This window comes from Cnephaeus nilssonii, assembly GCF_951640355.1.
Source record: "Cnephaeus nilssonii genome assembly, chromosome: 12".
In the NCBI taxonomy this organism is placed as follows: domain Eukaryota; kingdom Metazoa; phylum Chordata; class Mammalia; order Chiroptera; family Vespertilionidae; genus Cnephaeus; species Cnephaeus nilssonii.
Window position 1 is genome coordinate 16,351,162 of NC_137083.1, and position 24,096 is coordinate 16,375,257.

At 36.0% G+C, this 24,096-nt stretch overlaps 1 protein-coding gene across 2 annotated transcripts in view; it reads right to left on the reverse strand.

Annotated features, from left to right (window-relative positions):
• The window catches only part of HDAC9 (histone deacetylase 9), a gene marked incomplete at its 3' end in the record, with an annotated part of 637,805 nt that overhangs the window by 343,772 nt on the left and 269,937 nt on the right, over positions 1-24,096 (reverse strand). For both annotated transcript variants that reach the window (XM_079785596.1, XM_079785595.1), the window contains exons 6-7: positions 23,240-23,361; positions 2,463-2,594 (exon numbers count right to left, since the gene is read on the reverse strand). In XM_079785596.1, the coding sequence (XP_079641722.1) occupies positions 2,463-2,594; positions 23,240-23,361 (254 nt within the window). The remainder of the gene's footprint in view (positions 1-2,462; positions 2,595-23,239; positions 23,362-24,096) is intronic.

Below are 24,096 nucleotides of genomic sequence, written 5' to 3' on the forward strand. Positions count from 1 at the left end.
CTGTCTTGTCAGTTTAAAATTATATTATTTATATGATCTTATGTGATATTCAGACAGAAGGATTTCCTTATGTAGAATCACTGTGATAAGCACTATAATGGAAGGCAACACATACTGGAACAGGATTCTACAACTTCCCACTGGAAAAGGTCTGGGAGGAGATGTAGCAACTGACTTTCTGGGAACAACGAGAAAAATCTCAGAAAAGATATTGCAGCAAGGACTTAACCAAGAGTAGTTCAGGAAATGGGGACAATGGAGAAGGGGAGAATGGAAGAGAGGGTGCCGTGGGCACAGGGATGTGCTAAGGCTTAGAACTGAAAAATACCATGGCCTGGGTAGGGAGACGGGCAGAAAAATTGAGTTTGAAACCGAGGAAGATGGTTCCATGGCAGCTCCTGGGAGGAAAGAGGTGGTATGGGTGTCAGACAGCAGCCACTGAGCCTACGCACTGGAGAAGAGATACAGAGGTGAGAGCCAAAAAGCAAGAGTGATTTAACTGCTATGATGCTATGCTATCTCTGACCAGAGAGCAAAAACAGTTAGCATTAAGATCCATACAGAGCTCACACAAATGACACGAAAGCTGGCAGAGCAAGGACAAGGAGGACAGGTACAACCATTCAGTTAAAATATCTACCAAAGCTCCACCGATCTGTTCATTGACTAGAAATGTGTGTCCAATAAATGCACAGGCCTCTTTTTGAATACACATTATTATTCTCAGATGAAAAGGGGAGTCATTACCTCACAAAATTAGGAAAAGAAAAACATGACATTTCAAAAGAAAATAAACTGGAGTAAAACACTAGCAAATGGTAACCCTTATAAATGAGAATTAATCATAACTCTGATAGGTATTAAGCTAAATTTGACTGCAATTTGTTAAGAAAGATGTGACTGTAGGAAAAGGGTTATGATAAAGAAAAGAGATTAAGAGGAAAGTAAAAAAGAACATTTGGGATAAATAAATATGACCTTACATAATAAAAATTTTAAGTTAAAAAAAAAGAAATTTATATGTTTACTATTTACTTCAAGTTTTTCTGTTATGAGCGAGTCTGCCCTCTCCAATTAGAAAAACCACCTATATCTATTTATATTAGACAATTAATATGTTGATTTTTCTTTGTATTCATTAAAACACTGCTTTACTCCCCAACTCTCCAACCACACCAAGGACCTCTATTATGAAAACTTAAGATTTTTACTTGAAAAAAAGTCTATTAACTCTGAGTTTAGAATCCAATTAATCTAAGTTAGTGATTATATTTTATAGTGTAAAATAAATATAAACTCTAGTCAAAATAATTTTCCTTTATTTATTTAATATTTCTTATCCCTCAAGGAAAAATTTTCCCACTAATACTTTTCTTCAGATAAACATTAATCTGTCAGGATTTAATAGAAGACTAAACTTTTTCTCCCTAAATAACCTGTCAAACTAATAAATTGCATTAGTATCCTCTATATATATTGTCTCCCTAAAGTAGACACCATCATTGGCAAAGGAGATACAGAAAAGAAAATAGTTTTTAGAAATCTGCTAAGAATAGAATCTGGTCTTGGAGAAATAATATATCAACTGATTATATTTGTATAAGCATAATTTTCCTTGAGAATGAAGAAAAATAGTTGTAGATTACCACTTCTTTATTGACGCAACTGAAGGAAATGACCAGACACAATGCGTAGCTCTAAGTAGGTACTCACTAATCAGTAGTTGGTATTATTGTTTTGGCTAGCCTTTTTTGTTCTTGTATCCCTAGGTTTTCTCTAATTTCAGACCAGGTACAACTGGGACTAGGGGGCTTTGTAAGACATCAGGTTGAATTTCCTAACCTGTTCACCCCACTACTAACTGGGCAGCTAAAAAAATAAGAACTCTTCCATTTGAGACTAGTGAAAATGACAGATTCTTTCCCTTCATAAAAGGCAATATATCCCCCTCCTGCCATAAGTCCCAGTTCACTAGTAAACACATAAAGTCATTTATGAGTTCTGTAAATTTGTTGAAAAGTCAAGGTTTGCTGTTCCACGTAGTTTAATTTTCCCAGATGTATTTCGTACATTCATGTCTGAGTATGGGGGAAGTGTTCTTCTCCGACCTCCCTCTGCTCATTTCTCATCAAATTTCATTAAAAGTTATATCCTCCTGGTTGGCATTCCCCAAATGGACTGCCTGTTTCTGAAAAGATTAAGGTGAGCTTTGGCTTCCTTAGTTATGCCTAGATTGACACATTTTTCTGTTTTTCATTCATTTCCTGTTTAACACAGTTGGTGAATGCATGGCAAGACTTACTGAACTACTAGTGAATCAATATAATCTTGTTTCAAGAAATGTTTCTCCTCAAAATAACTTTCAATATGCAACAGGAATATTTATTCTAAACTTTTCTTTTCATTCCTACCACCAGCATTTTTTTTTTTTTTTAGTGTGTGTCTGCCCAGTCCTCAATTACCTGTCACCTCAAACATTCGCTTCTTGAATGAAGTGACAACATTTCCATCCTTCCGCCTGAGTAAGGGGCTGCTTCTCCTCTCTGCCACTTTCTGTTTTAACCTGGACCGCACCTTCAAGTTGGGCTCAGAGGCTGGGGATTGAGACAAAGAAAATAGATAAAAATTAAAAATAGAGAGCCAATCGCTCCTGTGTATAAACAGTGGCTCCCCCTTTTATTTTTGGTCCATTGTCACCTCAAATTAAAACCCGAAGCATGTAAATAAGGCATTGATCTTGAATTAAACAGACAAATATAGTACTTATTTTTATGAGATGTGTGAAATGCTTTTATACTTCTCTAAATGTAAAGTGGAAAAGGAGTTAAAACATTAGTTTTGTATTTATTTTATCTAACAGAATTGGATTGGTAGCAGGAAACTTAATCACTAAATATGTTTGGGTCAGAGTAAGATTTATTATCCTTCTGTGTCAGCCCTTCTAATTTTCTCAAGGGTGAAACTCAATAACCACAAAAACAGTACCCTAATGTGATTTCAGGGACTCTGGCCTGACTTCTGGTAGTAAGAAGACACCTCAGTAGCATATAATTTATGTCTCATTCTTACCACTTTGAATAAAACTTTCTGTACATTGAGTACACAATGAATTAGAAAGGAGGGGTGGCCAAGTCTTAGCATTAAAAAGTTATGAATTAGGTTATATGTTCTGAAATACAAATGCACATTATTCATATATATATATATATATATATATATATATATATATATATATTGTTATTTCTTTGGATAACCTATTTAAAATAGTGATACTTTATAATTAGTCATGATTTATTAGGTTTTTAAGTAATTATATTTTAGAAGAATGGAAACATTGGATTGACTTTCTGGGTAGTAGAAATCAATGATGATGATGGTGGTGGTGATGGTGGTAGTGGTGGTGATGATGATGATGGAAAAGACATTTCTGATGTTAGCTAAACTTTTATATAGTGATTTCTACATTATATATTTTATATAAAGTTTATATAGTGATTCCTATGTTCCACTGATTTATATAGTGATAGCTAACATTTATATAATGACTTCTGATTATAGCTAAATTTTATATAATGAATGATTTCTATGACAAACTGATCTAAGCACTTGGTCAATATTAACTTATTGGAGCATAAAAAATCCATATGGCATAGACTCTATTTACACCTTGATTATATATCAGTGTGAAAACAAAACAAAGAGAGAGGTAAGTAACTTGCCCAAGGTCATAGACAAACTGGGATGAAGCCGGGACCTGTATCAGGGAGTCTAGCTCAAGTCCAGTCTTCTAACTACTGAAAATACCGCTCCTCCACCTTAAGTCCGAATACCATAAAAAATATAAAACCTGCTTTTCCAAAGCATTGTTAATCATCTGTACCAGACACAATGTTATAATTAAGCCAGATTTTTTGATCTGTGAGAATGCTTTCTTTGAAGGAATTTTGTATTGTACCTACTACAAACAGTATCACAGGTAGAACTTAAAAGTTTATTTATCTCTTTATTTATTTTGGTTTTAGACTTTAAATATTTCTACTTAAGTTTTTCTCTTTGTTCTCTCTCCCCACTCAACGCTCCCCTCCCACCCGCACCACTTCTCTGCAGCTTCTCCTTGGACCATGTATTCTAGGTTTTCTTGGAACTGGCTAAGTGAAATAAGAATTTGAAAGAAATATTCAGTTGCAAAAAATAAAACAAGTTAATTTTTTTGTGTTCTACAACTGTTTTTATGCCTGAAAATATTGAAAAAGGTAAAAAATGGGGTCCTGAAAATATTGTACAAGTAGAAAATGGGGAGAGGGAAGAAATGAGGATCGAGAACAAAAAGCTCAATGACTGGACTCCTAAAATTTATCACTTTCTGGGCCTCCCACTGTATTAATTTACTTAGACTTTTTCTTTCTATATTTATTTTAAAATTCCCCTAATCACACCAATTTTTGCCTCTGGAAAGCTATAACTAATAAAGAGGAATCCCTAACTAAATGGATATGTAGAACAAATATCAGATTCTGAGACTTGGATCTAGGCATTTTATGATGCACCCCAACTATAGGTTACCTGTAAAGAGGGAATAAATCAATTGATTAACCACTTCAAAAGGTGGAGGAGAAAAGGCATTGTGTTTTCAGTGGAAACACATGGAGTTGAGTCCACATGACACCACTTCCCAGCTGTGGGGTTGTCAGTGAGATCCCAGTGCTTTCTGAGCCTGACTCTTCATTGTGAAACATAGAAGTCTAACACCTTCCTTACTTCGTAGGGCTGTGACCATCTGATTGGATACCTGGGCTCATAGAGGCTAAATCCTAGGGTTGCATCACTCTGGTCCTTTGCTGGTGGGATTTAATTTTCATTGGTGCTCAACTTACTGGTGGGACTCGCTAGTGATCCAAAGACTAAGGAGGAGGGAGGCGCCTGGATGTCCTATGCTCTCTCCTCTACAAGTGCTGCGTCAGCTTTGTCTCCTCTGCATTCATCTCCCTCTGGAGGCCTCTGATCCCTGGCTCCACGTTGCCCAGCACTCCAGGAACATTGTTTCCCCTCCTTGCTTCTTCAGTCCCAGGGGAGGGAATTACTGCTATTCTTGCTTCCTCTTTTTGCTATTTTCTGCGTGCCTCAACATCCCTGAGCATCTAAGTCTATGACCCATACTGTGTAGGTTCTGTTTCCTGCCAAGACTCTGATGAACACAGACCTACATATTTTGCAAAGTTTTGATAGAATCAAATGAAATCCTATCTAGAAGAAGATAAACTAGTCAATCAGAGAAGATTTTTGACACCGAGGGACACTGCTACTATGGGGAGTGGCTCCTGGAATCTAATGGACAGAGGCCAGGAATCTTTATAAATATCCCACAATGCACAGGGCAGCCCTCATGACAAAGAATTATCCAGAGCCAAATGTCAGTATTGCCAAGTGTGAGAAATCCTGGGGTAAGCAATCATTAAATGGCAGTTGTTAACAATTGTCCTTCACAGGGATGATCAAATGAGGTGATATCTGTTAGAGACTGAGATTCTCAAAGAGGATGCAGGGCACAGTAAGGGAAGAAAATGAAGATGATCAGAAATCAGGAGTGGCATAGGTAGCTTGAAAATACAAAATATTTCCATACATTTTATACTTAGAAATTTACTTTAAAACATCTGTAATACTATTTATTTCTAAAGAAAGCAAAGTTAGTCAACTTCTATTATGAAGCTATATAGAAAGATGGAATTTCTCAATTTGAAATGATAATATTTGAGGCATTGTGATTTTTCTCTCTCTATCAATTGAAGACAAGGATTTTTTTTAATACTAGGAATTATTGATATTCCATAAAGTGCAACATAAATTAATTTTCTTAAAACATACTGTATGCAATTTTTCTAAGTAAAGATCCATATCCATTGGTTTTAGCAAAAATGTTCGCCTATATTTCAATACTGGTTTTGAGTCACAGTAGATATCAATTTGCCAGTGGGGAGGGCAAAGGCTGGAATGATAGATAACCATCATTTAGTCCTTACAATGTTTTATAAACTCAGTCCTAACATTTCAGAAGCCCGCCCACCAAAGCTCAGCATGATATACGCCCAGGCAGAAGAATTAATGGCCTATTGTGCTGACTCAGTTTGCAGTTAAAGTTAATTCCATTTTTCTTAATGCTCTGGTCTCCCTAAAGTCTGAAGATTTCCATTCCAGTGACTTACTAATGGGATTCAAATCCTCAAGAGCCCAGAAAGAGATCACTAACTGGGGAGACATTCTGCTTGTATTTGAACATATTTCATGCCTAGTTGCACTAATTGCATTTCTATTTTTACCCCACACCCATCACTCTCTGCATCTCAATTAATCACAGAAACAGAAGCAAAGCTTTTTAGTGTGTGTGCCCATCTAAATGCATTTGTCTGCTGAGATGGAAAACTTGCATGAAAAATTGATTATCATTATTTAAATAAAACAATCAATATTGAAATAAAGAGGACAGAGCGAAAAACATTTTCTCTTTTTACTTAAAAGAAAAAAAAAGTGAATAAAAGGAAACAGAAGAAATGCTTCTGTTTCATAAAGTAAATTTATTTCAAATCTTTCTTCTCATACGGATCTCCATGGTAGAGAATGATCTTAGGTGTGATGTTATGAGAACAAATAATAGCAAATAACTAGTAAAGTTAAGTAGCAGAATCACACCTTAAAAAATCTGGATAGCAAGACACAGTAAAGTGACAAGACCCAGACTTTTCATCCCTGAGACTGGAGTGTGTAAGTTTCATTTTCATACATGTGCACACACATACAGACATGGATACTATCTTTTGTAGAAGCAAGGAGGTCTCTCAAACAAACAGGCCAGACTCAGATTTCAAGGCTAACTTTTCCATGTACTAACTGCAACTCTGGGTGAGTTGCTTATCTCCATAAGTAATTTTATCATCTATTACAGAGCAGTAACAATGCTTCCCAAGCATTGAGGTGGAAGATTAGAGGGGTGGAACAAAGTTACTAGCTCAACTGTCAGTCAAAAGATAAGTTGTTCAATAGATATAAGTTGAATAGATGAATGCTTAATGCAGTACACAGATAAGATCAAGGAGCTTATATTAAAACTAGAGGTCCAGTGCACGAATTTGTGCATGGGGGGGTCTGGCTGACCCACTGCAATTGGGGCCAATCGGGCCGGGCTGACTAGGGGGAGGGGCCATGGGCAGTTGGCTGGCCGGCCCTGCCCTCTGGTTGAATTCACAGTCGAACTCCCCCTCGAGGGGATAATTTGCATATTAGCCTTTTATTATTTCGGAATAAACAAAACAACTAAAATGCAGAGATAAGTAGAGGGACTGACAACTGGTCTATTCCCTTTGCTGAGTGCAATGTTACCTATAATAACAACAAATATAATAATAATCCTTTTCTGATCTTTTACTCAGAATATGTTAAATACTTTTTGGTTAATAATTGACTTTATATATTTTTATCACTTTTTTTAACTTGCCTGTTTATAATTTCCACACTGTTTTGTTCTATGTTGTATATATATATTACCATCTACTAAGAATGATTACTGTGTTTATTTAGTCTCTGTTCACTTTTCATCCTAAATTATGAATATTCCTTACACCAATAAGATAAAAATTCAATACCACATATCGTGGTATATAGAAGTTCTTCATGTCCACTGGATATGATCATAAGAAGAATAGGAGGCATAGGAGAATAGCTCTGGGTGGGCATCTTCCCTTAGTGTGCCTGGATGCCTCGCCTCATGAGCCAGGGCAGGGGCCTCCAGAGCCCAAAGGCCCATGACAAGCCACTCAGTTTCCTCATCCAAGAGCAGTACTCTCTGCTGAACCCTGTTTCCTTTTCCTCACCATGTTTTCCCAGAATGCCTGATACTCATCTGGCTTTATCAGCTTTCAGAAAAAGTCTCACGAATGAATGAGTGAATGCACAGATATTACTCAATGCTTTCTTTAAAAAATGGAGGAGGAAATAACTATTTCCTTTGAATTTTTATGACATTTAAGGTAAAAATTACCATTTTTATCAGTTAAGATACTTTAATCAAACATTGTGATTCTGGGCAGAAAGAAATTAAAATTATAATGTGTGATGAAATATTTCATCACTACAGTTAAGATTAAAATTATCAATTTAGTTGGTTCCATTGTTGAATTAAATTTAATTAAGAGCTATTGAATAACAATATTGAGAGCCAAGTCTACAAGTTCCATTAAGACTGGGAATGTGTGTGAACATGTCTAGGTATGCTTCCATTGTTTATTTAGCATTTACACAGGGCCTGTTAGATAAAATAAACACAGTAATCATTCTTAGTAGATGGTAATATATTTACTGAATCAATGAATGAATCAATGATTGAGAAAAGGCTGGTATAGCAGGAATGAATAATACACTGTGATCAATGCCATGTGATAGGCGTAAACAGAGTGTTGTGGCTGTAGGATAGAGATTCATTGGCCTTGAGAGGAAATCCTGGGGGCCCAGTGAGATCCTGACCCACAGAGGTGGGAGGGAAGTGCAGTTCTATGTACGTCATCCAGAGGAAGGTACTGGAAAATTCAAGGAATAAAGATTAAATATGCTAGCGGGGTATGGAAGGGATACTGAATGGAAGTTAAGGCTTGAAAGATATATATCAAGCAAATATTAGCTAAATTATGCAATTCCAACAGACGCTATTCAATCTGTATCTTTAAACTCCCGCTCTCTTCTGGCTTTTTTTTCAGCATGTAGATATGCTCAGATCTTTCCCATTCAAGTAAAAATAAGCCCTCCTGAGATACAGACATTATTGGCTATTGTGTGCATATATACTTTAGTTCACAAGTTTTGTATTATTTTTACGTAGCCTTCCACTTCCTACCACCGCTTCTAAACCTCAAACTACTGCAATATGGTTTTAACCCTCACTGTTTCACAGAAATTACCACACACAGTGCTCAGAGCAGTAAATGTAGTAACTGATTTTATGTCTATTCTCCGTACTTACCAACTACAGAGACTCATGGTGGGTCTCAATAAACAGTTGTTGAGTGAATAAATTCATGCTTGCATGTATCCATGCATGAAAGAAAACCTACATTAAAAGGCTGGTTTGAAAATGTTGAGAAGAGAACTGGCTAAACTTCAAATTGTCTAATTTCTAAGGGTTTCATGATGTTGAATGTACCACAAGAGGTCTTCTATAGCAGATGTGGAATGGAGAAGGAATGTCCCTTTTAAGGAATGCAGCAAAATTACTATGTTTGGGAGTCCAGGAAATCCATATCCCATAAAGCTAGAATACATTTATATGTTAATTTATTTATATGCTTTACTTTTTCAAATGTGAATTTGGAAGATCTACATTTTGGAAATATACAAAATGTAGAATGATCAATAAAACAAACAGATTAGGAACTAGTTTTAATTTTCTTCAAATCAGTTTATGAAATTTTTTTTAGCCTAAAGCCTAAGGGTTTGTAATACAGTCTTACTTCTGAGCTAGTATTTCACAACTTAAATAACACGCTACTTTGGGGGAAGTCTGACTTTATAGATATGCCTCTATTTTTTCTTATAATAATCCTGTTTAGTTCTAAAAATCTATATTGATAAATAAAAATTCAGAATTACTCAATTCTATTAATCTTTTCAGTAATGAACTAACTCCTGTCTATGCATGGAAATAAAAGGGCACCATGTGTTTCATAGTTTTATATTTATCCTCTATTAGGTGTATCTTTTACAGACTCAAATTTTAAATAGCAATGTCATGAGTAGTATTATTTGTGGGTGTAACTCTTTTTAACACAGTTTCTACCCAGACACTTCAGGGCTACATGTATAAACAGAGGTGTGAACTGATTTCACTAGCTGTTGTGGACCATCTTAGTGGGTGAGATCTGCCTGGGGCTGCCTAGTCTGTATTTGATGGAGACACCTGCTGGGACAGCACACACGTTCTCATTCAGAAAATTAATACCTATCTCCTGATAACTCCCTGGGAATCAGCATAAATTTAACCTTTATTGTACTTACTTGTGCTCTCAGCACGAACTGCACCTGTTTACCTTCATAAGAGTCTGGATTTGTTTTCCAGTTTAGACTCCGCCGCTAATTTTGTGATTTGGGTGAAGTATTATTCAATGTTTCTGTGCCTCAATTCTCTTGCCTGCAAATGTGGACAGTAATATCCTTTCTCTGACTTTAAAGAGTTCAGACTGATGTAAAAGGCAATATTTTGCCTCTGGACTGATGAAGGTCACCTCGGAACCCTTCTCCATACAGACCTTTAGTCAAACATCCTCTATTTGGCTACATTTCTCTGGACGACTGTCTGAATAAGTAAACCTCAAAACAAACTTCAAATAAAATGATAAAGGGTTAGTAAATCAAAGTACCCTGTAGAAAACATCATCCTAATGAAGACTCTAAGGTAGACAGAATAATGCCTCCTCCCTAAAGATGTCTATGTCCCACTCCCCAGAATTTGTGACTATTACTTTACATGGTAAAAAGGGAATGAAGGTTGCAGGTAGATTTAAGGTTGATAACCAGCTGATTTAAAGATAAAGACATTATCATGGATTATCTAGGTTGGCCCAATATAATCACAAGATCCTTAAAAATATGGAAGAGAGCAGCATAAGAGCGTTAGAGTGATGCAGTGTGAGAAAGACTCAACTAGTCATTGCTGGTGTTGAGGATGGAAGGGGCCACACAACAGAGAATGTGGGCAGCCCCCGAAGCTGGAAAAGCAAGGAAACGGAATTTCCCCGAGAGCCTCCAGAAAGGAACATGATCCTGCTGACACCTCTATTTTAGCCCCGTGGGACTCATTTTGGACTTCTGACCTCCAGATAATAAATGTGTGATTTTAAGCAACTAAGTTTGTGCTAATTTATTACAGAAGCCATAGAAACAGTCTAATGAATTCCAAGGTTGGCATTGCATTGGAAATCTGAATATTCTAATGAGATCAGGTTTTACTGTGCTATATTTTTGTTGTATTATTTTTAGGTAAGATCGTAGGATATTGAAGAAAACTATTAATGATATATACCCATCAATTAGCAAAAATACCAGGATGATACTTAACCTAAAATTAGTATTTACCACTTTATCACATAAAATCTCTCTCTACAAAAGCCTAAGTGACCAGATGACTGGCCGGTAGCTATGATGTGCACTGACCACCAGGGGGAAGATGCTCAATGCAGGAGCTGCTCCCTGGTGGTTAGTGCACTCCCACAGCCAACCTCCTGAGGTCCCTCACCATGGCCAGCCAGCCCTGATCGTCCATGATCGGGACTGGGCAAGATGGCCTGGATTGGCCCCAATCGCCGGCCAGGCCACGGGACCCCCACCCTTGCATGAATTCATGCACCGGGCCTCTAGTTTTCTACAAATGACAAATGTTTTAATAATATATTTGCTTATTTGTAAAAAAGATCCAAAGGAGAGGGAAAAAAGAAAAATAAAAAAATATAGCTTTTTTACTTTTTTCAGCTAAAGTTCCATAAGGGTGTAAGTTAAGGATCATTTATTTTAACCCTAAAATGCTGAGAGTACTTTGTATATATTAAATAGCCCCAAAAAGCAAGCAATTTCCAAAACTCACTCAAGTGGGTCCATGCTACTATTTTTAAAAACAGATTCCACTTGAGATAATAAATTATTAAGCCAAATAACTGTAGGAAAAGGCCTGTTTCTAAGAACAATTTCCCTTTCTAGTGCAAGTTAGGTAAAAAGAGAGGGGGGAGCTTAAACCTCTAATTAGCCACTTTCAAAATGTAGTCAATTAAAATATTTTCGTTTTTACATGGGATCTTTATGGTATCCCAGTGTCCTACAACTTAATCAGCTAAATAGAAAATGTAACCTCCCATCTGGTAAATCAATTGTTGTGTCCCACCATAACTCAACTAGACACTGAGGAAAACCATTGAAATGCTATTTCCTTTTCTTCAGAAGAGAATTATGTACAATTTCAGCATGCTTTGCATTTCTAAAAGTTAAAGTCAACAGGGAGGTATCACTCTCCTTTACGTGAGTTTCCCATGAGAAAATCAACAGCAAAATATAAAGCCTTTGCTGTTATTCATGAAACACTCCATAATACTAACTTGGCTTTAACCAGAACGTATTATTTGGCAGCTAAAACCTTTAATCAGAGTTGTGGTTTGAACAGGTTTTCACTGAATTTATGTTCCATAGGCGCTCGAAGAACAACACTGTTTTTCTAACCATTTTATTCTATTTCAGGTGGTTTAAATGTTGTGCTTGAGCTAAGAGTGGGGGGAGGGGGAAAAGAGAATGCTACTCTGATTCTCATTTTATTGGTTTTAATTATGATTTAACATTTCTGAACAAGTAGTAAGAGTAGTTAGATAAAAAGAATGAGACAAATACTGACTGAGAACTTGCTCTGTTGCAAGCCTGGATACTAGGTATTATGGAAGAAAAAACACATCTAAAATGATGATTGTGAATTTAAAAAAGAAAGAGCTGGTGGGGACTCCACCCAAACACACAGCCTTCCCCCCAGTATAACTGATCTCACTGTGAATGAGTGACTCAGGGCTGGTACAGGACCCAGCTGCTTAAGAGAGTTAGTCCTGGGAATTGCTCAGAGCTATACTAGAGGGAAAGAGCTTGCTTATTTTTGCTGTTCTTGTTAAGCTGTTAAGGGGTAAGCCTAGGGCTGTACTGGGTTATCCAAGTCACCATTTGATGGGAGCATTACTACTAGTATGTGTAAAGTCCAGCAAAACCAGGTCAGGAACTTATATTTCTAATAACAACATGTGAACAAATTGAACTAGCATCATTTACTAGCATCTGGACACTCGAAAAATTCAGTTCAATGAACCCTCCAAATTCCCCCTCACCTTTGTGAAACTAAGCTAATTTATACTATTGGGTGCTTGTTACTTAAGAATTAAGAGTCCTGAAAATCTTAATTCTGCTCAGGCATTATATTTTCTCTGGGTCATGTGATGTAGAATGGTTCTAAGGCTAGCTCAGAGGGAAGAGTTTGCTGTGACTGATTAATGACTTGTGCCTTGGGGACTGCAGGGATTCTGTGACACTTCGGCCACATGCGTGCCTTCCTAGGTTTATTACTGTGCAGTACTATATGATAGTCTCTAGCTAGCAACATGTGGATATATAAATTTAAATTAATTAAAATTTGCCAACAAAAAATTATCTTCTCAGACACAACAACCACATTTTGTGTTCAATTTCAAGCGACTACATTGGCCCTGGCAGGGTTTGAATATCATCCCACACACCAAAAGGCTACAGGTTCAATCCCTGATCAGGGTACACACCTAGGTTGTGGGTTCAAAAACTGGTCTGTGTGTGTCAGGGAGGGAACTGATTTGTGTTTTTCTCTCACATCAATGTTTCTCTCTCTTCTTCCTCTCTCTCTAAAATCAATAAACATATCCTCAGGTAAGGGTTAAATAATAAATAAAGTGCCTACATCTGTCTAGTGGCTACTGAATTGGACAGGGTAGATATAGACCTTTTCATCATTACAGAAAATTCTTCTGGGCAGTCTTAGTGGTCGGCAAACTCATTAGTGAACAGAGCCAAATATCAACAGTACAACGATTGAAATTTCTTTTGAGAGCCAAATTTTTAAACTTAAACTTCTTCTAATGCCACTTCTTCAAAATAGACTCGCCCAGGCCATGGTATTTTGTGGAAGAGCCACACTCAAGGGGCCAAAGAGCCGCATGTGACTCGCGAGCCGCAGTTTGCCGACCATGGGTCTATACTATCTTCAAAGAATCCCCTCTGTACAACTGTAGTGGGCTAATAAATTCTCTATGGAAATTTATTGTGTTATCTATTTTAAAATAATGTAATATAATTAAAATAGATAATTCCCAATAAATATACTGGATATTTTTTAAGTTAAATATATAACTAAAAAATAATTTCTCAGTGTCTTTTCTTATCTGCATTCTTCAGGTGGTTTGAATCTTTGCTTTCACTCAAGAATGTTTATAACCTAGAAATGTGAAATAGTAGCTCCTCAAGAAGCAAGGTGGGTCAAGTGCTCAATTAAATTAACTTTCAATCCACTTTCTAGTAACCAATACATGCGCCTCACTATCACAACTGTGAGCTCCTCAAGGGCAAAAACTCTTTTTACTCATATTGATGTCTTTAATTCCTACTAATAGGCCCAAAATGATTTGTTAGATAAGAAATAAATATGTTCAGTGGTTGAAAGCTGACCTATGAACCAAGAGGTCAGGGTTTGATTCACAGTCTGAGCACATGCCTGGGTTGTGGGCTCGATAGGCAGTGCGGGGCATGCAGGAGGCAGCCAATCAATGAGTCTCATCATTGATGTTTCTATCTCTCCCTCCCTCTCCCTTCCTCTCTAAAATCAATAAAAATATATTTTTATAAAAAGAGAAAAAAAAGAAATGAAGACGTGACAAAGTCTCAAAGACATTTTTATCATCCAATTGGGCAAAATAAGATAAAAGCAACAGTATAAAATATGATATTTAATAATTTACATGATTGCCAGCTTTTACTGCAAAAATTACAGAAAAATGGGCATACAGAAAAGGAAAATGTGAGAATCAATTTTTCATAAAAAATGACTTTTGAGTTGATCTCATGTATGAATGGGTGGTAAAGAATGGAGGAATCAGTATAAATGTTGAAATAAAACAAGCTCAAAAGCAAATAGTTTTCTAAAAGAAGAGATCATTAGAAATAAAGATAGCTTTGTACAAGTAAATTAAGACCATTTAATGAAAAATCTAGCATGTAGTGTAAAATGTTACCATGTGCTGCCTTAAATGTTAAGAAGGTTTTTGAGCAAACTGATAATGGTTTCTTTCAGACTTCTTCACTATAGAGGACACTTTCATTTCAAAGTAGCTCAAAATTAAAAAAAAATATATAACCACAAATATTTCATCATTTATTTTGTCATCTTTTAATTTATTTCATTATCTATGTCTAGATATATATGTGCATATATTAGCGTGGGATAGTTTTCCAGTGTTTCAAGTTATATAATTGTGAATATTACAAATTAGGAGTCATTTTTCAATCATTCTCATGATTATACAACAGATGGCTAAATGCTTTTAAGTCTTAATTATTATTTTTTTGCCAATTTTTCATTCCAATCTTATCTAAAATGTCCTGCCTATTTCTAATTGAGTATTTTATGGGGAGTGAAAAATATGTCATTCGATTTTGCTACAGTTAATTAAAATGAATTTTAGATATAATTCTACAAAAGCACCATCATTTATTTCTTACTTATACATTCTTCAAATCATTAACATTTTCCTATCTTACTCTTCTTCATAAAGCATGATGATATATTTGCTGTTAGACTTGTACACAATCTTAGGAATCATTTGTTCCAAATATTTTAATTAATTGAGAAATCAAATATCTTAAATCATTAAATGCTGTATTCAAGGTCATATATTAGTGACAGGGTTAAGACCACAAATCTAGACTCTTTTTGCCACTTCAATTCTTTTACAATTTTACCATATGGCTACAACGAATAATTCCTACTACTAATGCCACACTATTATTCTTAGTAACTCATACAGGCAATATATACTGAGATTGTCTTATGTCAGGCACTGTGCTGGGTACTTCCAGGGAGTAACTTCATTGCTTGCAGTAACTATGCAAGGGGAATATTTCCCTTTCTTGACACCTGAAAAAAACTGAGGCTCAGAGAAGTCCTGTAACTAGCTCATGATCACACAGCTCTAAGAGGTAACATTGTGGTGGAATTCTCAGCCAGATCTAAACCCAAACCATAAGATTACTCTCCATGCTTTGTCTTCCTCGTCTATATTAGCTTCTTCACACTAGTTTCCCCCACAAGCAAATAACTTGAGTTAGATTTTCAGTGTTTACAAGGTTGATGAATTATCACACAAGTCTCAATTAATACTTGCTCTTAGCTCCAACTAGTCATCAAACATATTGCATACACAATCTGTGAGACCAACTTAATTGATTGAACTGTTAAAGCATCTTGTTCTTTAATTCTAACCTAACCATAACTAACTTTTGAATAAAAAAAAATTAGGGACATTATTTTTCTATTATGCTTTTTACAATTTCTATTTTAACTATATTTTCATTGTTGACACTATTACAGATGTCCCCATCTCACACCCCTCTTTACCCACCTGTACCCAGTCCCTGTCCCCACTTCCCTCCGGCCATCACCACGTGTCCATGGGTTATGCATATATGTTCTTTGGAAAACCTTTTCACTTTCTTTCATCCAGTCTTCCCCACCTCCTTCCCCTCTGACAGCTGAAAATCACATATAAATTTATGCTCTTTCTTTATCACAAGGAATCTTACTATTCTAAACCATTTAATTCTTGGGTAAATACTATAGTAATTTATTAATTGTAACATGCACAATCACCTTGTATAGCAAAAACATTGCTAGTTAAACTGTGAAATATTCACTAGACTCTCTCTGATTTCAGATATGTTGTTTAAAAAATGAGCATCTTAACCAGGGGTGGGGGAGGTAGGAGAGGTTATTAGGGGGGATAAATGGTGATGGGGAAGGAGACTTGAATTGGGGTGAACACGCAATACAATATACAGTTGAAGTAGTATAGAACTGTATACTTGAAATCCATATACCCTAATAAATTCAATTAAAAATAAAATAATCAAAGTAAATTTTAAAAATGAATATCTTTATAATCAATGAGATATGGTAGTTTAAAGTTGACAGCATGCAATAACATATGGGAAAACTTAAGCTGAGAAACTCTAAGAAAGAATCAAAAGGAAACAATTGAAATAAAAAGCACTGAAACAAGGAATGCCTTTGATGGGCTCATCAGTAGACTGGACATAGCTGAGGAAAGAAGCAATGACCTTGAAGACAAGTGAGTAGAAGAAATTTCCCAAGCTGAATGGCAAAGAAATAATAACAGAATACCCCAGAACTCCTGGACAATTACAAAAGATGTAACATATGCATGATGGGAATCTCAGAATAACAAGAAGATAAAGAACCAAGAGAATATCTAAATAATGGCTGGAATCTCAGGGAACATGAAGCAGTATAAACACCAAAATCAAAACACCTAGGCATATAGCATAGTCAACTGCAGAAAACCAAAGATAAAGAGAATATGCTCAAAGAAACCAGAAGATATTAGAAAGCAACTTGCCTACAGAGTAAGAAGGATGAGAATTACATCAAATTTCTTGTCAGAAACCATGCAAGCAAGAAGAGAATATAGTTAAGTGTTTAAAGTGTTACAAGAAGGAAACTCAGCAACCTAGAATTCTGTATTCAGTGAAATTATCCTTTAAACAAGAAGTAGAAATAAAAGTTTTTGCAGATAAATAAAAAGTAAGGAAATCTGCTGCCTATAGACTTTCTTTCTTTATCACAAGGAATCTTACTATTCTCAACCATTTAATTCTTGGGTAAATATTAAAATAAGTTCTTCAGCAAGGGAAAAAAATAAGATACAGGTCAAAATTCAGATCTATATAAAGGAAGGAATAAATGAGTGTAAAATAAAATATTTTATTTTTCTTATTTTTCATTGATATAATAGGTTGTTCAAAATAATAATAATATCAACAATCTATTGGGTGATTTTAGCTTATGGAACAGTGAAGTTAACAACAGCAATATTATAAAGGTTGGGAGAGAGAAATTGGGAATACCTGTTATAAGGTATATATATATTCTTTCTTGAGTTTGAAGTACACATTTACATCTAATCCACTTACAAATAATATTATACTGCTTTATAGTATGGTACCTTATAAGAGTATGTTATACTAGGCCCTGAAATGCCTAGAAGGGCTCTATCCCCTTCTTTAAAAAAATACTATTTTTATTGACATCAGAGAGCAAGGGAGAGAAAGAGAGAGACAGAAACATCAATGATGAGAGAGAATCATTGATCGGCTGCCTCTTGCGTGCCTCACACTGTGGATGGAGCTCACAAACCAGTCATGTGCCCTGACCAGGAATCGAAACGTGACCTCTTACTTCATAGGTCAACACTCAACCATGGAGACACACTGGCCAGGCTCTATCCCCTTCTTGACATTAGCATTGCAAGTTGCACATAGCTTAAAACACAAATGTTTTTCACTTTCTCCTGAATTTACTTGTTTTATCAATAAAGGTTACAATGTAAGACTTTAAAAACTTTCCAACAGTAAGAGATTTAGTTTTAACCTGATGCAAATAAGTGAAACTCAAAAAAGATTAAAAAAAAATATGAACAAAAAATGGCAATAAATACATATCTATCAACAATTGAATCTACAAACAAAATGAACAGGCAAATGAACAGGCAGAACAGAAACAGACTCCTTGGTACAGATAACTTTTTGTTGGTTGCCAGATGGGAGGGGTGTTGCAGGGGATGGGCAAAGAAGGTGAAGGGATTAAGAAGTACAAATGGTTGTTACAGAATAGGATGGGCATAAAAAGTACAGCATAGGGGATATAGTCAACAATATTCTAATAACTAGGCATGGTGCTAGGTGGGTACGGGATTTATAGGGATGATCACATTAAGCTATGTAATGCCTGGTCACTGGGGTCTACCTAAATACATACATACATACATACATACATACATACATACATACATACATACAAAAAACTATTAAGTACTCTCTAAGTCCTGGAAATGTGATCCAAAGTGCATACCATGCATTACTCAACTGAATTCTCAAAATAACTGTGTGAACCAAGTGCAACAATTATTCCCATTTTACGGATGAGAATTGTGGCCTAAAGAGATCGAGCATATTTCCCAAGATCGAGGATCCAGATTTCAAACTGGTAGATGGATTCAAAGACTGTGTTACTACGCCACACTGCTTCTCAATTCTGGGAAAACTGGTGCGAATTTATCACAAAGAACATATTTCAATTATTCTTGCCAATGTTGTGGCAAGAAGAATTGCCACAACAATGGAAATGAGAGTCCTAAGACATAAAAAGCATTGCCCTTTTTGTCATTCTGGACTAAGACTGTAGGTGAATGTTTTTAGAAGCAAAAGTGTCATCTGTACAGAAATGTGTGTGCGTGTCCAGATGTGCACACACACACCTCTGTGTATTGTGAGAAAGACAGAGAACTAGAGAGAGAAAAAGATGACAGAAAGGTTTTAAAACATTAAAAAAAATCTCCTGGGTATTTATTCTGGATTATAATAATTCGAATGGGTTACCAAAGTACCACAACATAAATTCCAACTGCTTTACTGAGGGGAATATATTTCATCTCTGCCTTCGTTCCAATTTACTGGATGTGGAAAATGACATTGGCCTTCCAAAGCCTTAACTTATGTTTGGACCCTTTCCATCTCTGAGTCTTATTCTAGGGCTGCTGACCATTAAAGTGAATATTTCAGTGGGGCTGGAACAGTCTTATTAGCCTAAGCCAAGCTTTATATGGCTTGTGCACTTTAAGAGGTTAATCTTGCCAGCCAGCTCACTTTGTTCAGAAGTATTAAATGGAAAGACTGCAACATTCAAAGAAAGGCAAAGTTCACTGGGTAAGACCCCAATAATATAATGGAGCGTAAAACCTCTAGAACTTTTTACCATAATGTTTTATGAGACATATGCACACACTCGTTGGAACAGAATCTACGTCAAGTGGTTTTGAAGGTCAGTTCAAAGTCACCACATACGTACTATCTTTGTTAGAATTATGGACTATTTCAAAAGTGTCTGGACCCAGAAGCTTTCTTTCCCTAGTTTTTATAGTTTACTATCTGTCCAGCAATATACTATATTAGGGGGGAAAAGTCACCTACTATAGCATGATATTATTTGCAGCCAAACCAGAAAGCTCAGTAAAATATTCCAAATTTCAGTACCAACAAATCCTTGGGTTAAAGAATGAAAAGTATCACAGAGTGTAATTCTAAAAGGGAGTGCTACTTGAAGTAAGGGCCATAAGAAAAAAATAAAAAAAATAAAAACAATTCTTTTATTCTCACATTCACAACCAATTATAAAGGTGTTTGATGTTCATTGCTAAGAAAGGAGCAAAAGACTCTCAATTCCTCCCTTTGAAAGAGCTGTGGTTTAGAAATGGGCCTGATTAGAGCTACCTATTCTATTCCGATCATTCTGATGTTTCCAAAATGCTCAAATTGTATGAGCTACTATGATTCTCCTAAGGGGAAGGAAGTAAAGGTCCACTTTGCATGACAAAGGTCAGATTTCTGCAGGCAAATGAGACTCCATGGTTGAATTATTCCTAGGTTGTCACTGTCTGGTTGGTTCCAAAGAGGTCAAGAGAGGTTCCAAATTGTGTGCACTGCTTAAGGGACACCCCTGGGGCCACTTTTTAAAGGTCATTAAGATTTTCCTACTCTGGTTTCAGCTTTACTCCCTTAACTCTTGCCAACACACACTGGTAATTCAGTACTGATGTGGGTTAAAAGGAAACTGAAAGAATTTAGTATATGCAGATCAAAAGTTAGAAAGTCCACTTATTTAAGAACTTCCTTTAAATCTAAGATTCAGTTCAATGATCTTCAAGTAGACCACAGAGGATGATACTCAGGTCCCAACAGAAAAGCTTGACTCTATTATAACTGCCCTGGCATCTACACTATATGATCAACGCCATTACTCGAAATTTCACTTAATATGATGTAGCCTTCTGCAAAAATTATACAGTCTCCCCATCATCACACATGTTTAACTATGTTAAATTTTTATTACTTTCTTTTGTAATAACTCTTGGGTCACTAAAATACAACAAATGCTGAACTGAAATTATTATTTGAGTGTATTTCGATGTTCTTCTCTTTAGTACAAACATATATCTAACCTTTCTCACAGTGGAGTGGAAATACACTCGATGAGTTATATTTATAAAAGTTGGAAGAGTTCTGCCTATTGTAACTAATGAAGGGTATCTCTAAGTATTTTAGACAATGTGTGGAAAATATCTGTATTTAATTACATAATACTTTTCTTAGATCATGGGAATTGAATTATGGAATATTCTGAAGCCCCTATAGAGATAAAAGTATTAATGGTTGTTCAAGAATTCTAGTGGTACAATGCTAGAAAATATTTAGTTTTACAAATCAATAGCCTGACCCTTCATAAGGATCAGATTTTCAATAGAAAAGGAAGAAACTTAAAATACTGGGCAAACATAGACACAGAAAATGTCTTTCATATTGGTACAGTTTTGAATGAAATTCTGTAACATATTGTGAACAGGATTTCTCTTTTAATTTTGTTGGGGATGAGAATGGCTAAAAGAATAAATTAAGAGCTTGCTATTCATTCTTCTGAGAGGAAAAATCCTAAACGGTTCTCATGGAAACAATGGGACACAAAGTATGGGTTTTTTGTACTTGTCCTACAGTATTAAAAACATCAGATTTTCTTTCTGGATGCTTACTGATTCCAAAGGCCACTTCTTCTGCAGTCAGTTTTCCATCTCCCAGTGGAAAGAATACATTCAAAGGCTGTGTGCACAGCAGGGTGGAAGGCTTTCTCTGTGAATGTAACTGTATCACTCATCAGTAACCTCCTGCCATAAGGGGACTTGTATTTTCTTTCCTTTTAGTGACTCCATGGGCTCTTGAATGCCAGTCACTGCCCCGAGACCCGGGGCCATATCCACATAATCTCTGTCAATAGTTCCTACACAAGCCATTGGTGCAAGTAAATGTCAAGGCTGCAGATCAAAGACCGCACATTCTTAAACTCATGTCCTTTATGGATCGATTTTCATAAACTGGACTCTGTATTTTAGAAACACGTGGAGACTCACTCTTTGCTTTCTTCCTTTTATCCCAGAGACGTTTATTTATATAAAAGGCAATCTGATTTGTAGATAATTGTGTTAAATTCTGATGCAATACATAAAATTCATTCTTCCCTTTGCATACCCTTCTTGAAGTATTTTACTGTATCTATTGTTTTATAGAAATGATGAAATATTTGGGTTATTAAAAGAAAAAAAGACACGGATTGCTTTGCAATATTGACAATCCTTCCCAGTGCCTGGTACAATAGACATTAAGTAATACATTCTTATTCATGATTGATTTTTAAATCTTCATTTTGCTACAGGTAAATTATATGAGAGAAAATAGCTTCAGCATGTGTTTTTACAATGTATATCCATTTTAAGTATTCAAAATTGCTTGGGAAAATAAATATAATTAGTTAAAATCATTTTCTCTCCATGGATTTCATATACAAATTACACTGATCTATACTTCTTCAAATAGACCTGAGTAAAATACAATGGACCAAATTATCTTCTATGAATACCTGTTCAGATCACACTGTGGATATAAAATTTTTTAAATTCACAACTTTCTCTAAAGAGCCATATTTGAAAGAAATAACACAATTTTGAACAAAATGTACATGAATGCTATTTATGCTTATATCTTGCTAAAGTCTTAAAATATATTTATTTATTATAGAGGTAAGAGCATTTAACATGTTAAATATCCACACATCAGAGGGCTCACAAAGGAGAAAGAGATGTTGAAACAAACACAGGCTTTACAGCCACAGGGCTGCTGGCTAAATTCCAAATAGAAGCTGCACTGTCCCAGGTCCCCAAGGCCCATTTTAATAGAATTACATAAGGTTATTAGGTACAAAACTTACTCTGCGTTCTCTTGTGATCTGCGAGACATTAGGCAAGTCACTTACTCGGGAGGTAGCTTTGGCCTTACCTATTTTCCCCACTTAAACAACTGAAATGTAAGGTCTTTAAAACCTTAAAAAAGAAAACTTTATTATTCCCATTTTTGCGGTAAATGACTGAGGCTCAACAGAAAATCAGATAAATGGTGAAAATTACAGAGATCCTCATTAATGGAAAAGATCAGAATTTTCTGAAAAATCAAATTTCTATTCCCCTTAATGTTATCCTTCATTGCTAAGAAGATAACCTGACTAAAATCCAAATATGATAAACTTTTAAATTACAAAAGGTACTTCAATTACAGATTGAATTCACTTTGTAACAACAGGGGTGTGTGTGTGTGTGTGTGTGTGTGTGTGTACATGTGCGCATGCCTGCGACCAAACACACACTTGTTAATGCTGAGGCCATGGGTGCAGAGGGCATAATAGCTCTCTGATTCAAATCCTTTGACTTTCCTCTAGAGGCAAAATGAAAGTGCAGGTATGTGATAGAAGAACAAACCCACTTACCAGTTTTCCGGAGGGGGAAATCGTCCTTTGCATCTTGTGCTCCTGGTAATGTGTATTTGTAGGACGGAGATGTTCCACTCAGGGGTGGAGAGCTTTGATCCAATGATGTATGGTGGGCAGCCCTAGAAGAGAAAAGAAGGGTCACCACTTGCACTGGAGTTTTTCCTGCCTGTTGGTCAGCAATAATCAGTTGCACATGCTGTACACGTGTCTCAGCTGTGTTTATGTTCTTTCTTTTTAGTGTGTACAAACCACAGCCTCATGTGACCTAGTTCACGTGTTACGCAATGATTCAGGATCCCCAAGAATGCCCATGTGTGCTTGGTCACATAGTCACACAGAAGAGTTTGTTTTATTGAAGGAGAGAATTTACCACAAGCCTGAGTTGTGATCATCTGAGATTACTGTGTGTGTTTTCTTAAGAGCCCTACTAGTGAAAAAGTCATCCTCCGAATCCTTTTCAGTCAATAATGTAGAACAACCAAGGTCAAAGCAATCACATGGAAGCACTTCATTTTTGAAATTGCTAGCTAGCACATGAAAGTGCACGAGAAGCTTTTCTACGGAAAAGACAGCACGGTGGCGGCCTCAGGCCTCTTATACCAGTCCAAGGTGAAGACTGAGGACCGCTTCCTTCTTCAATACAAAACTGATTTTTCAAAATGTTTTCTCTCTTCTGCATAAATACAGGGAAAGAGATGCAATTGTGTGACTGGAGAATAGTTTACAGGACTAGCCAGTGGATGTAAACATCTCTAATTTTTATATATGAAGAAAACAACGGTAGGGCCTGTTATCACCAACAAGGTGGTTATTCTACTGGGATTCATCTGAATTGCATTCTCAAGAATTAACTG